This window comes from Ptychodera flava, chromosome 16, assembly GCF_041260155.1.
Source record: "Ptychodera flava strain L36383 chromosome 16, AS_Pfla_20210202, whole genome shotgun sequence".
In the NCBI taxonomy this organism is placed as follows: domain Eukaryota; kingdom Metazoa; phylum Hemichordata; class Enteropneusta; family Ptychoderidae; genus Ptychodera; species Ptychodera flava.
In genome coordinates this window covers 2,996,590-3,011,520 of record NC_091943.1, presented here as the reverse complement: position 1 = coordinate 3,011,520, position 14,931 = coordinate 2,996,590, and the positions used below count along the sequence as shown (strand labels likewise).

The following is a 14,931-nucleotide window of genomic DNA, read 5'->3' as shown; positions in this document are numbered from 1 at the left end:
AACATGTGAGAAAGAAACAAATACACACTTAGAAAAATAGCATGTGCCACTCATGGAAATTATATATTTTCCATCCATATAAATTTGAGATTATTATACGTTTTTCTAACTGACAGTCTACAGAAACACTTTGGGGGCATAAAATGATGTGGAATTCATAGAACTTACTTCAGATCTGTTCGCTGGAAGTCTTAACATATAATCGAAGTCGGCCATCAGCTGGTCTGGTGTTGGGCGATTGTACCGGTCTTCATGCCAACACAGCTGCATAATCCGATAGCTACAAAGAATGAAACATAGCGGTGTACGGTGACAAACATTCCTGCATTCCTGTATTCCTGTATCTTGGTATAGTATATAGCTGATACAGTATAAGCAAGTCATATTACATACAGATTACAAACTCGGCATGGACACGGAGTTGAAGGTGGCGATCGGCTTCTGGTATACACGGTGAGTACGTTCTGTTCACGTTTGAAATGAATACGATGTGCCAACGTTTGAAATTAAGGGGTAAGTAAAGTGGTACTTCAAGGAAGGTAAAATATTATGACCTTAACGATACATGTGAAAATTACTTACGCTGTAGGTGTGCATCCTTCTGGTTTCACTGGTCTTCTGCCACTTTGTAGATAGTCAAGTAAATTTTCAACTGGTACACCCATCATGGGAGAACCACCTTGTCAAAAGACGAGTATCGAACAGAAGGTATTAAATAAGATAGAACTACTGGTATTGATGTGTTATAAACACTATTGGAAGTAATTGGGAGAATAGGATCTTTTAATTGTTCAAATTTATCAAAATGTTAGGTGCACAAAAGCTGAAGTTGCGATATTACAAATAGCCCAGGAAGACAAGTGCATTGTAAAATATAGATCGACAGGTAAGCTTAAATTTGCTGATCATACCAACATACATTCTATTCTTACAGATTAGTCGTCAGATAGTCGTCAGAACTGCGCTCAAAGGTCGTATGGGATCCATACGACCATGTAAACACTATATTCAAGGTACGAAAGTTGATTGATGAAAGTTAAAACATGTCTGTCATAATCTACATCGTATAATTGAAATGTTACAGCGATGACGATGAGGTGCATCGAGATATCGTGCACGAAGTACATTATTTGTAAACAAGAAACTCACACAGGCGCAGTTCTGATAACTGTTTCCCTTTAAAATGGTAGTCTCCCCTCTGTCTCTCAAACAAGAGCTTACTGTGATATAAAAATTGTGATTTTCAGCACTTACCAAGAGAACCTATTTCCCACAGTAGTATTCCATACGACCATCTGTGACAAGAACAAACATACAAAATTACTGTATCGCAAAATGTTAATGAATATTGTTTATATAATACGGGCCAATGGTAGATAAAATGAGGTTCATATTTTAGTTTTATGAGAGGAAGGAAACATAAATATACAGTCATTGCAAACTTATTTTCTTATTGTCATATTCGAGGTGATAAAATATCATACGAGTAAAACATTGAAAATATTTGGAAAGGTGCCACTGAAAATAGATAAAAGAAACATTTTCAGTTTTCCAAACATCGAGAGTAGGCCTAATCACTTACATTATTTAGATAAAAAAATATGAAAAATAAGGGGAACTTAAACACTTTGTTCCGTTGTTAATCTTACCTGTCGCCTTCAAGTGTAAATGTTCCATCAACGAGAAACTCCGGCGGCATCCATCGTAATGGAAAGCGGTTTTGATGATTTGCCTGTGAACAGAAATATCAGAAATATCACAAACGCTGCTGTGAGTATACGCAGTAAAACGTGGTACATGTGACCTCATGATAACCCACTTTCCATCAGAAGGCCCCTGTAACCTTGCGTGTTCACTGAGGATAGAAATCGGTAGACAGGAGGGGCCAGGGCAAATAAACGGTTTAGCAGACAAGGGGATAAAGAAGCGAGAAAAATACGGCACGAATAGTTTGTGACACTGCCACAACGCTTCCAGTCTACTGTAAAATATCAGAAGCACCTACATGAACAGAATACAATAGCCACGACAAATAACTAATTCTAATTACACATTTTCATTAGTTCCGTGTACACAATATCGTGCTCTTTTGCCCATTGAAATAGGGGGAAAAACTCTTGAAAATATAGGCTTTAAAACTATCTTTTAATATTTGTTTTGTTTGAAAAGGAGTTTAATGGTGACTTTTCAGAAAATCAAAATAATTGATAACGTACCCACGAAAGCGAATGATAATCGCTCTCAAGTCTTTCGTAAACGTCTCGTCCAAGTCCAAAATCTCCGATCTTGGCTGTGAAAGTTTTAGTCAGGAACACATTGCGAGCAGCGATGTCTTTGTGCATGACACGTTTCATGGACATAAATGACAGCGCTTTGGCGATGTCTCTGGCAACTTCTATCAATAGTGTTTCAGTCTTGGTGTTGAGTAATCTCAGCGATATGAGGTAGTTCTTCAGATCACCGTTGGATGCATATTCTGTCAGTATGTATTTTGGATCTTAATGGACGAAGAAGAACTTACATAAACATATATTAAGTTGAAATGAATTAGGTTTTCATGGTGAATAACATCGCCTGTTTCGAATAAACCTTTTTTCTCACACTTTAAAAACAGTTCGTTTCATACGATTAACGCTATTTTCAGCCGCTAAGATTACAGATATTCAGATGAATTGAGAAACACCTTATTTGCCACAACCGAGCTTACATCTCCTCATTAAGTATTATCCTTCTCTTTATCTAATTAGGCCTATAGGTTAATCTTGAGAAGCTTTGTCCCTATAGCAGGACGTTTCATGGTCATACCTCCAGTTATGTGAATGCCAAGAAAGGAGATAATATTAGGGTGGCATGCTAATTCCAGCAGACACCGGACTTCGTTGATGAAATTTTTCCGACTTATTGCGTCTGAACGAGCTGAATTGAAAAGAGAAAATCATAGTCAGAAGGCACGTTCACGCAAACCATCCTCTCTTGTCTGAACCAGTACTAATGGCACGGGTGCTGATATGACACAAAGAACTGGCAGTATTGAGTAAAATCGATTTATCATATACATGAACTCATGCCCGGAAGATCATAAATGATAGTAAAACTTTATATTTTGAGGCTTCACTTTTAATCAGTTTGCTCATCAAAGAGAACGCGCCTCGGGAACCTATATTCGAACTCCAAAACTTTTACAGTTCTTAACTGATCTACCACTTGTGGGGGTTCATTTTAAAGCTCTTGGTGTAAGGAATTATTTGACTGTCTCAGGTTTTCGAAAATCGAAAATTTTATATTTCTTTATACGGTTAACATGGAGGTGGCGGCCATATTTGAAATCCAGATAATTTTGTTTCTCCAGCACCGATTTCGATTGCGGGCGATCGCCGTACGGAGGGGAGATGTGGCCATTTTGTCAGTCTACACGAAGAGTTGCCGTGTCAACAGGTGTCACACTCACGAAATCGCTTGTCATGACAGGCGTTCATAAGCTGTTCGGAGGTAAACCATGTCATGTGAAAGTTGGATATTTAGTGGAGCTTATGTAAAAAAATTACAAGAACTTTAATGGAATAACCACGTGATAGCACCACAAGATTCAACGCATTATTACCGTATCTGAAATATCCTTGTTCATCAAAACCCTTCAAATTTTTATGTCGGCAACATCGCATCATAGACAGCCATTTTGTTTGTATATTTTGTTTACTGTCACAGTGCAAATGTAGTTTTGGAACACTCCTATACTGATGACGTTTATCGTGTATGTCGGAACATATCTCTCATATCTTGAAGTTCACCGTAAAATATCACTGCTGATATTGTACGGTAAACGCCGCGCGGATAGAGTGATATGGGCATAGGCATACGATAACTATTATGATCACGCACAAATGCTGACTTTCATATCATAAGAGCGAGGGAGCGGCAGGCAAGACGAATAACAACCTTTATCGACGTGAACAACGTGTGTTTAGAGGAATTTGACCCACTTTCGCAGAGAGTTTTAGCTGCGGCTATTTGTTCCTTTCTGTCGAGGACCAATCGAGCTTTGTAGACTCGTCCGTACTCTCCCACACCAATCGGCTCTTCATCCAGTATCTTCAAAGCTTTCCTCTCAACATTCCAAGCCAATGCTTCTTTCGGTAAATGTTCCTAGTCAGAAACGATAAATATCATGTTAATTGAATTAGTAGCATAAGGAAAAGCACAAAGACACGGTTTGGGAAATCAGTTGTATCGTTGAATAGCTTTAGGGAAGCCGGTAAGGGAGTTATTTATTATTGTTTGCCCATGTCCGGCGAATCTATGTGATAAAAATGCAAAGTGGAAAATTTAACAATTTTATCTTCATGACGTAGGGACCCGTCCATGTCAGATCGAATTAGAGTCTGGAAAGCAAAACATGAACTCGAGAAGTGAAGAAATCATACACGTGCTCACATAAAGTACCTACGTTAATTAACTTAAAGATACATTTGCTCTAAACCAATACATGTTAAAAGCAATATGTCTTATTAAAGATTACGTGAAAACCCCACCATACCACAACTTTTCGACAAGCAGAGGAAATAAACTGTAGTATGGTGCCAATAGGTTACTCGAAGGATAAAGATGGTATATATTTTGGGTACAAAATCTTAATTTTGGTATCAATGATAAATTCGTTTGAAGTTAAACACTTGATACCACTTAAAGTAATTAATTATCTGATTGAAGCTAGAGCATATGTAGAAAAAACAATTTTATTGAGCACTATCTATTGTCATCCTTAAGCAGCAACGGTTGATAGACTTACATTCACAAAATGATCAAAACCATTATAAGCAAAACTGAAATGATTCTTATTCAAGATGTTGGAACAGCATTGCATTACGATATTTTTGTTTGTTACATTGTACATAAAGAACACAATCTGAAAATGACTAAAGGTTTGATCCAGTCAGAGTGGGTCTTATTGTTTTGATATACTGAAATCGGTAGGAAAAGAAGGCTGGAAATCGGGTGATTTGCATAATTTTGAATAAGTTTACGCCTTCTTTCTCATCCAACTTACGACTTCTTGTCATTCTAAAAGGCGAAACCAACGATACTTTAATTTTGGGGTAAAAAACTAATTGAAATTGAAATAGTCTTTGAAAAAGAGTTATTTTGAACATAATGATAAAATAAAGTGAGTCTTGCCTGAAGATAATCTTCGAACTCTCGGTCGTTTCCATCTAAGGGTACGTAAGACCATTTCGTTTTTGCAATATACACGACCAGAAGCAGAATAACGGCAACTGCACCCGCTACTATCATTGCCCACACATAGAGAGGCAAAGACATAGTTCCAGCTGGAGGTGATAAGTTTGCAAAATGAAGTGTGAACTTTTGCTGGATCACAATTGTCTCTGCTTTTGTTGTTCATTTAGTTCAGGCTTTTTTTAAGAATGTGGTGAATTGTTTAGCTGATTTGCCATCACATAACAATATGGAGAGTACGGTTATTGTCACCATTGGCACATAATTGCCATGTGATAGTGAAATTTTGTAGAATTTCTCAGATAATGAGGTTAGGGAATGTTTGGTTTACATCTGTTTTCATATGGTACAGATGTCAAGTGTAATGTATCTCTACGAAAGACTGTTGAAGAACTGACAGTTATTTTACAAGTTTATTTGGCAATTATTTTATTTAACTTTCGAGTTTTCAGGTCGTGCTGACCTTAAGAGTTACTGAGGTTCAAAAGTGTTCAAAACCGCTTGACGTTAACGTTCCAAACTTGAAGGGCTAATAATACACGTCATGAATACTGACTCTAAAATTTTCGACTGGTCGCATGACCTAGCGGCCATATTGGATTTTCCCAAAACCTTAAAATTGCTTCTCCTGATGACGTACGGTTCTAGTCGATTTGAACTTCTTTGTATAGTTATCGTGATTCTAGGTCTTTAAACTTTGCCAATAAAATCACTTTTGGTCACGTGACCATAGCCGCCATATTGGATTTAGCGACAGTCCAAATTTAATCTTCTAAAACTTCTTCTCCACAACGAACACACCGATTGAACTGAAATTTAATTCATATATTCTTCATTTGATAACTTTGAAGTTTGTGAAAGGCAGTTGGGCAAGTCACGTGATTTGGCCGCCATATTCGATTTTGCAAAAATCCAAATTTAAATTTTAAAAATCCTCTTCTCCAGACCGAACACACCAATTGAACTGAAATTTTACCCGTGTCATCCTTAGTGTGAGTACTTTCAAGTTTGCGAAAGGCTTTTGAATCGGTCACGTGGTTTGTCCGTGATATTGGATTTTGCGCAATCTAAATTTAGTCTTTAAAAATCTTCTACGTCCAGAACCAACACACGGATTGAACTGAAATTTTACTTGTGTCATCCATAGTGTGAACACTTTCAAGTTCGCGAAAGGCATTTTGATCGGCTATATGGTTTGGCGGCCGTGTTTGGTTTTGTGAAAAACCTACGATTACAAGCGCAACCTACAATAACCATAATATGATGTTCAGATTTCATTTTTGCAAGAATCAACAGATCATTTAAATCCCAATCCCAAATTGCAGAAAGTATCATCATTGCAAGCGCCTGAAACCATGGCAACCGTTTGGGTCCCGCCAACACTGCTTGCAGTTTTAATTCTGTCTTTCTGAAAATCTATAAAATGTTTGAATTGATATACATATTTTCTGAAATATTGTGTGTGCTCGTTTCGTCCATCAACAGGCAATTGTAAAATTGTCATTAAATTTACATTATCACAATATAGCGCGTTGCAAAATCGTAATTTACATTTTTCGATAGGCATAATTATAAAACAGCTTACCACTCTCTGCCTGTCTGGTAACGTATACTGTAAAGTTGCAAAAAGCAGTGTTATTGGATTGATCCGAAGCCCACACAATGATATCGTGCTTTCCAATGCCAAAACGTTGTCCAGATTCTCGATTTGATCCCCAAGCAACTGACTGACCAGAGTTGTCAATAATGGTAGGGTCGATCCAATTGACTACTGCGGAATTTCCATCAACGTCTGCCCCTACAGTTACGTCTCCAGGACAGTCAGTGATATTTGGTGCCTGGACATCTGTTGCAAACAATGTGAAGATCTAGTCATACATGACAAGGGTTCAAGATGCTTAAAATCTTGATAGAACATACTGACTTGACATAATCTATAATGTGTCAAACATTGAAATAAATAGATAAAAAACTGCTGAATAAACAACCAAAATGAATTTTAGTGTTCATTTTATAACGGAAAAATTAGTTTGAATGTTTATAATTGAAAATCTTACCCAAGTCGCACACTTTTCCTGTCCATCCATCCTGACAAACGCAGCCCGTTGATCGATCACATCTCATGGCCTGTTTGCAATTGCATGTGTCGTTGCAGAAATTACCAAACATGTTGTCCGTGCAACCTATCAGGAAACTTCATCGCTAATTTATTATGCATTTTGAAGTGCAAAGTGTAACTTAGCCAGGTGGATAAAGGTTAGAATAATAAATTCGGTGACAGTGGCGACCATCTTTTCATTATACAAACATTTATTTGTCAAGTTCGATATATTTCTCTTGAATTTCATTCTGTTGACTGAAAAAAAATTCTTGACTTGGTCCATATATCATGTTCAAATACAAACACAGCCTGTATGTGCCCTATTTTGACACAAAACTTAAGTCCAAACAAACAAACAAACAAACAAACATTTCTTAATAAAAACTATCGTGACCACACATTTAAGACACTACATTTCTTTTTAGAGGTTTATAAATTTGTATTTTACCCTACTTTAGTGAATATTTTCAGAACAATACCAATATTTTGAAAGGCTACTGCTGTTGCCCCTTTTAAGACTTCAATATCAAAACAAACTACGAACATAGATTACTACGACAAAGATGAAGAAATCTGTGTAACACTGTTGATGTTCATGTTAACGATCAGGCAGGGATATCGGTTTCAATAACGTAGAGTAGTTACCTGCATAGGTAACAATAGCTTCAGCGACGTATTCTGTTCCATCGAGATCATTAACTGAACACTTGTAAGAACCGACTCGGCCCTCGTTGAAATGAGCAATTGTCAGTCGACTGAAGAAGAATTTGATTACAAATAATAACCACATAGTACTTGAAGACTTGAAGGAGTTCAACGTGTTGAAATCTGAAAACTTACTTTAGTTGCTCGAGAAATGTACAATCATTTTTACTTTCAATTAATAGGGAAAAAATATGCTGTCAGAATGAAAAAATCTGAACTTGTTCTAACAAAGTGTTATGTAGGTAATGAAAATGTTTGCTCTTTTGTGATAACGAAATACTTTGTATTAGTAGACTGTTCAAATGACATGATCAACGGTAACCTATCATTGGATTTTGGTATTCATTGAATGGTACACCAAACAACAAAGTGATAGAATAAGATATTTACCTGTAAATCACCCACTTATTTTTAAACTTTTATTGTTTTTACATACTGAAAGTACTTTCTCGGCTGTAAGGGTACTTAAGGCATGTGTAGAGTGTTTGTTTACTGGTCGAAATGAACATTCACTGCCTGCAGACAAGATTTTGTTTAAGGTGAAATTTCCAAACAGATGATTTCCATAGAGTTTACTAGCTTTAATGACAAACATTCACCATTGAGACGCTTTTTCATTCGATAATGTGAAAAGCACGATGCCATGTTTTAACTTCAAGTAGGATCTGGCATTCAGATCTACAGTAAATACAATTGAAGCAGTCTGTGGAAGTTTCTAAACTTTGGAATGAGATAAGAAAAAATGGCAGTTAACGATGTCCGGCTAAATGTTTTGGGTTTTCGAAAAGCACATGATTTACAAATTGTCATTGTTCATAATTGGTCACTGTTCTAAGAATGTATACTTTGTATAAAAGCATAGCATTAACCAAATGCAACCATTTCGGCTACATACATTGCTCATATATATACTAAAGGATATCTAGCTTCATTTAATTGCAAATTTGAAGGTGTCAGTGCCCATTCCCGTTTCTGAATTTTCGCAAAATGGACCGAAAATCTGAAAATTATTGTTTGATTTTAATTTTACAGCTAGCACTTTCGCTGAAAAAATTGACTCATGCTGACCCCGTGTTGGAGCAAGAAGTCTAATCTTTCTTTTTGGTGTCTTAAAAGGTTAGATGCCTATTCGTTATATTTGATATACTTAAAATTGCACGTGTTCCGCCAACGATTGTTGCTACATGGTTCCTAATGCTTTTCATGATGTTTCCATGAAAACATAAAAATAGATTGAAAATTTAAAAAAATGGCGTTGTTTCATTTTCAGTCATTGATGTTAATGTAGAGTAAACTGATGAAAGTATTTTGGCACCAATCTATTGACACTGAGAGAGTAGGTAGATTGACGGTAGGCAGTGTAAGGTATATGGCGTCTATTCCATGCACAAATTACTACTTTCTATTTTACAGTTCTGAATTCAATTTTACAACTCAACATTTTACATAGAATAGTGGTACAGAAAGTCAAGAGAAATGTTGAGTTGTTAAGTTGAATTGAGAATTGAATGTTGAGTTGTAAAACTGAATTCAGAACAGGATATGGAGTTGTAAAATTGATGTCAGAATTGGATGTTGAGTGATAAAATTGAATTCAGAACAGTTAAATAGAAGGTAGTAATTAAGCATGGATTGGACACCATATAAAGTATTGCTATATTTTCATAAATAAGTCATTGCCAGGTACATAAGACTAGGGTTGCAAAAATTTAAGAATGCGAAAACAATTTTAAACACGTCTTGTATTCAAATATTGACCATATGCTGCTTCAAAGATTGATTACCTTAAACCTGTGTTGAGATGTTGAATTTGCGTGCATGTTGTACAGAATTGATTTTGACTTCAAGATTGCTCCGATGATAATCTTTGCATCTGAAATTCGGAGTTTCCACAAAGTCGATGGTTTAAAAGAGTCGAAAAACAACTCTTCATGTTATATTGTATACTTAGATGAACATGACCGAAAAGACGTGCTATTGAGGTTTAAACCGGCCGCTTTGATCTTTTTTACCAACGTCGAGTCAAGATAGTTAAAATACTGCTTCAAATTACCGTATATGGAAGCTAGTAAATTTGTTGCGATCTGCAATAAGTGTCAAAATAGAAAGCCGAGAGAAATATACCCTGCTGGGCACTTAAAGCACAGACATGATTATTCATCTCAGAAAGGTTTTGCCGATGTGTTGAAATACCAAGGGCGTTGTGAATGTCAATGCATTTTTATGAATCTTAAGATAAAGGCGTTGTGACATTAATGTGCAAACGATGCTAGCAAACTAGATGCATTCTGCAGATTCAGACTTTCATTATATTGAAAAGATTTGTATATGATCAACAGAAAGATCTTTAAAGTTGAAAAGTACGGCTTTTGATTATTTAGGTACTTCACTATATATTGAGCAGTGAAGGAACAGGGGTACCCAGGTACGTAAGATTTTGCTTGAGATGTAATGCATGTCAGGGGAAGATAAGTACCAGCTAAGCTTAGTATGTCAAGCACACACAGAGTTAGGTAGGTTTTTATTTGTGAAATCAGGCTATCATCATTAAAAGCCTTTCAATACACGAGAAAGGTTTTGCAAGCACAAACATTTTCTAAATCATGATTTTGTACACGAAATCAAGATTTTGTAGATAGCTTGTCTGAACATTTTTCACCTTAAAGGGCCGACCTTATGTCCTGACTGAAAGAACTATCTGTGACTCAATAAATTTACTGCTTTATTGTGAAATTCTTTGAGAGCAGGTGTGAATGATGTACTTAAGCGCAAGAATAGTTTGTTGTGTTTTAGTACACAACACGTGGGCAATATAAAAATAATTGATGATTGACCATTTATAGAAATAAAGCACTGTGCCTAATGTTAAACATATTGAACCAGTTGACTCATTAAGGAATTATTACATGTTTTGTCCACATAAGAGCATCTGATTTATATAATCGACCAACCACACTAAAATTATGATATTCTGCTGTTTCATCAACACGTGACTTGTTAAAGTCACATGTTAAAAGCCACCAGGGATCTCTTATTGCAGGCACTAAAGTCTCATATGAAATTTACTGACCTGCTATGCAGTTCATAAAAGACCTGCTCTATTGAATCCAATGGTATTGTACCAGATGAACCGTTGAAAAATGTCCATATTGTACTGTTTGAAGAGTTTACTTTAAAGTTGTAGTGACAGGAAAGGAAGAACATTTGTCCGTAGATGGGCACATTGCTCATAGGAACTATCCATATCTCTGTTGAAGCTGCAATGAAACAAACGCGCTTGATATCATTAAGAAAATGTACAATGATTTTTCCAACTTTGTACAATGCTCGTGGAATTAGGCATACTAAACATTTTTATGTTGAAAAAACACCACTAGTACCACTAAGGATCTGATGTGAGATGAATGTTTGGCAGTAGTTAATGAAGCTTTAAATTCTGGAAACATAACTTAATATCTTATCTCCCGTGTAACAATGCGATATTTTTCTATAATAGCATAACAGCAGTTTTACATTATATATTGCGTCTGTATTTGCATAATGTGTTTATGTTTTTCTATTTGATGATTCGAACTCAAGGCCAATGGTACATACTCATGCACCTAGCAAAGAAGTCGGTCATCACCGGAGCTACTCCGCATGCTGCAAAAGGGTTGAAGAACCGAAAGGTGTCATTGCAGTTCAGCTGTGTGTTTTAATTGTTTTAGTTGGCTCCCGAAGCAATATGTAGAATTACGTAAAAATGCGAAAGTATTTGCAGTTTCAAAGGTTTCACTTTTGTTTACCTATATCACAGGCTGGTCCTGTCCATCCTTTGGGGCATTTACAAGCACCATTGAATCCATGACAAGTAGCACCATTTCTACATATGCAGTCTTTATCACACATCAAGCCATATCTACCTTCTGGGCAGCCTGTAGAAATAATATCCGAAAATTATAGCAAGAAACACATGAAATTTGAATGATTTCGACTGGAAAAACATATTGATAATGTAAATATTCTGTAAAAAAGGCAGCCCTTCCATTTGCCCGACCGGAGGCCGCGTAACACTAGAAACAACTCTCCTATGGTGTCATGCCTCTAATACATTGGCAAGTATGAGTTCTGACGATTTATCTTGTCATTTCAACATGTTTGTAATGCTCTTATCACATATCTATTGACATAATTTTCTACTTTTGGTGCTTAGTTTTTAAATTGAAGCTTAAATACCATTTAAATGGTCTGGATTCTCAAAAAGTACCGATTCAACGAAAGCTCTATTCAATCTTTATGCTCACCTGCAGTGCTGACGCTCAAGCAGCTCTAATACTCTATTGTTAAAAAATCTAAATATTGACCACAAACAAATAGAAAGACAGACTAGCAACGCGGCACGCCGTTTGTTCCATGGTCGTCTCGATAATTTATGGCCCTTTCATACTAAAATGAGCTTCACAGGAGTTAAACTTTTTGGACACTTTCTTCGTGGTTGATAATTGCACGAGATTATTCAAAAAGTACGACGAGATGGCATCGTGCTGCCTGTCGCGTAGCAACCCTACTTATTGTGTGTGCTCTCAGGGCAGAAACACTGCTTCACGCAAATCAAAACATAACACGCCAGCAGTTTCATAAACATCTCTTTCCATGATGAAATTGTAAAAGACGTTATGATTGACCGTAAATCATTGAGTAAAATCAGACAGTATCGATAAAAGACTTTCAAATTTGGTTCAAACGCACTCATTATATATTCATAAAAATGTCAAAGGAATTTTTAAAATGGTAAAATTTATCTTCTCGAAGCTCAAAACTTTTTCGTTTTCGCCAGCACGCCAATTGCGCTCAGCACCACACGACAACAACAACACAAACTTTGCCGAACATACTTTCGCTTAAAAATTGGCGAAAATCCGGAAACTACCGAAGGGTGCATGGTCGCACTCTTCGGAAAAGAGAGTCAAGAGCTACCTGAGGTGAGGCGTACATGGAGGGCTTAGGTAACCGCTTCACACCTTGAACAATACCCGTTGCTAGTCTGTTTCTCTATTTGTCTGTGATTTAACCAGTTCAATCTGATTTCAAGAACTCTGTGATAGAGTTATGGTCCAACATTTTCGCAAACGGGCACATAGAATAAGCAAAGATTAGTTAAACTGAGACATACTTTCGTAACAAGCTCATTGAACGCCAGTTGGCATAGGAGAATAAGTGAAATTGACAAGTATGGGGTAAAAATCCTGAACATAGTGATATCGTACTCTATCTTGTTAAATTGTATTCAAACTGAATGATAGTTTTCGAGTACATGTAGTTTACACAGAGTTCACCGCCGCTGACTGAGATGCTACGCAAACGTGTGTTAGACACGACTCAGTGATCTTCAATCGTCGTTACCGACAAGGAAAAATATATACCATCATGATTATTTCTGTTGGTTTCATAGGTTCTCCCGTGTCTGTGTTATAAGCATAGCGTGGCGCTTTAACTAAGTCTGACGCCACTCCTGACGCCACTCCTCATACAAGTGCAAATTGCAGAGTGGCAACAGGGTCGATACCAGAGCACATCATCACCCTGGCCTAGTAACATGTAAGAATTCGTTGCATTCGTAAATCTCAAGAAGACAGTAATGAGAAGAGCCAATATAAGGAGCAATTATGTAGGAAACGCAACAAATATAATCATAGACTAGACCATTATAAGTACAGATGTGACGATCTTGGTCATGAAATTTAGCTCACCGTTAATTACATATTCTACTTTCACTGTGTTCATGATGAAGTCCGAGGCGGAAGGAGCAGCAGATATAAGCATCACGACAGAATCGACAGTAGAAATCTGATCAAGTGATATTTCGAGAATACAATCAGATCGTATCGAAAAATCGTTGGAAAAATTCCTCGGAAACGTGTCCTGAAGGAAAGAAAACATAAACGTGAGTGATACAGTTCAACTTATCTGAATCCAACCGTTATGCTGGCTAGAATAAATTTCACTCACCCTCTTCAGTTGTCAAAGGTATACCTTTTTCCCACTTATATACAATATTTTGTTGTTAGTCTTCATTCCTCTGTGACTGCGATTATGTCATAAAATATGGGAAAAGGTAATATCCAACATAGTGAATGCAATTCGACCAATTTTGGTACCAACATTTGGTTACGATGAAGAATATATCAATTCTGGTAACGCACAATTTACTGGCAATATAACGTACCCTTCCGTGATAGAACCTTGTTTTCGGTTCAGGTATTGGTGGTCCCTCCAGTTGACTAAATTTTACTATAAAATCACATATGAAATTGAATGGGTCGATTAAATCTACGAAGATGTCAACGCCACCTGTATAATTAAAAGAAAGTGTTTCAATGAATATTTGCAGTGTTATCACGTGAAGTGGCCTGTATCACCACCTGTGTGACGTGCACCAGCACAGATTAGAAATCCATATTACCCCTATTGTACGTCATCAACCGTAACTTTTTTCCTTGCAATGATACCGTTCATACATGCACGCCGCTATACAGACCGATTTGTCGTGATCGATGCCCTACTCTCATGGCATTTTTACAAAAAGGCGACCCGATAAAGCCAGACATGATGGAAACATAGAAGGTATGGCCAACGCAATTTCGAGTCGCTAAAGCTGTAGCTATTCCCAAGGCTCGAATGAGGATACCGTCGATCGTTTTAATGGCTCAGTAACGTCGCGGCTCCAGTCGAGTTGTAAGGCTCAATGTGGAAGTCGTAGCTGGCGATCCCGGTTGGCGATAAACCCGAAAGATACACCTCAACGTAAGTTCAACTAAATAAACGAGTATCGTATAATCTTCGGGAAAGCAACATAGACGGCACAAGCATAAAGTCATTCGACGAACAACGATAAATTACCTTCATAACACAAA

At 36.9% G+C, this 14,931-nt stretch overlaps 1 protein-coding gene across 1 annotated transcript in view; it reads right to left on the bottom strand.

The window, feature by feature from the left end:
• LOC139152526 (fibroblast growth factor receptor 3-like) overlaps positions 1–14,931 on the bottom strand; it is a 32,594-nt gene that overhangs the window by 1,694 nt on the left and 15,969 nt on the right. The window contains exons 4-8 of the mRNA XM_070725714.1: positions 2,217–2,497; positions 1,650–1,732; positions 1,255–1,295; positions 583–679; positions 169–280 (exon numbers count right to left, since the gene is read on the bottom strand). Coding sequence (XP_070581815.1) covers positions 169–280; positions 583–679; positions 1,255–1,295; positions 1,650–1,732; positions 2,217–2,497 — 614 coding nt within the window. The remainder of the gene's footprint in view (positions 1–168; positions 281–582; positions 680–1,254; positions 1,296–1,649; positions 1,733–2,216; positions 2,498–14,931) is intronic.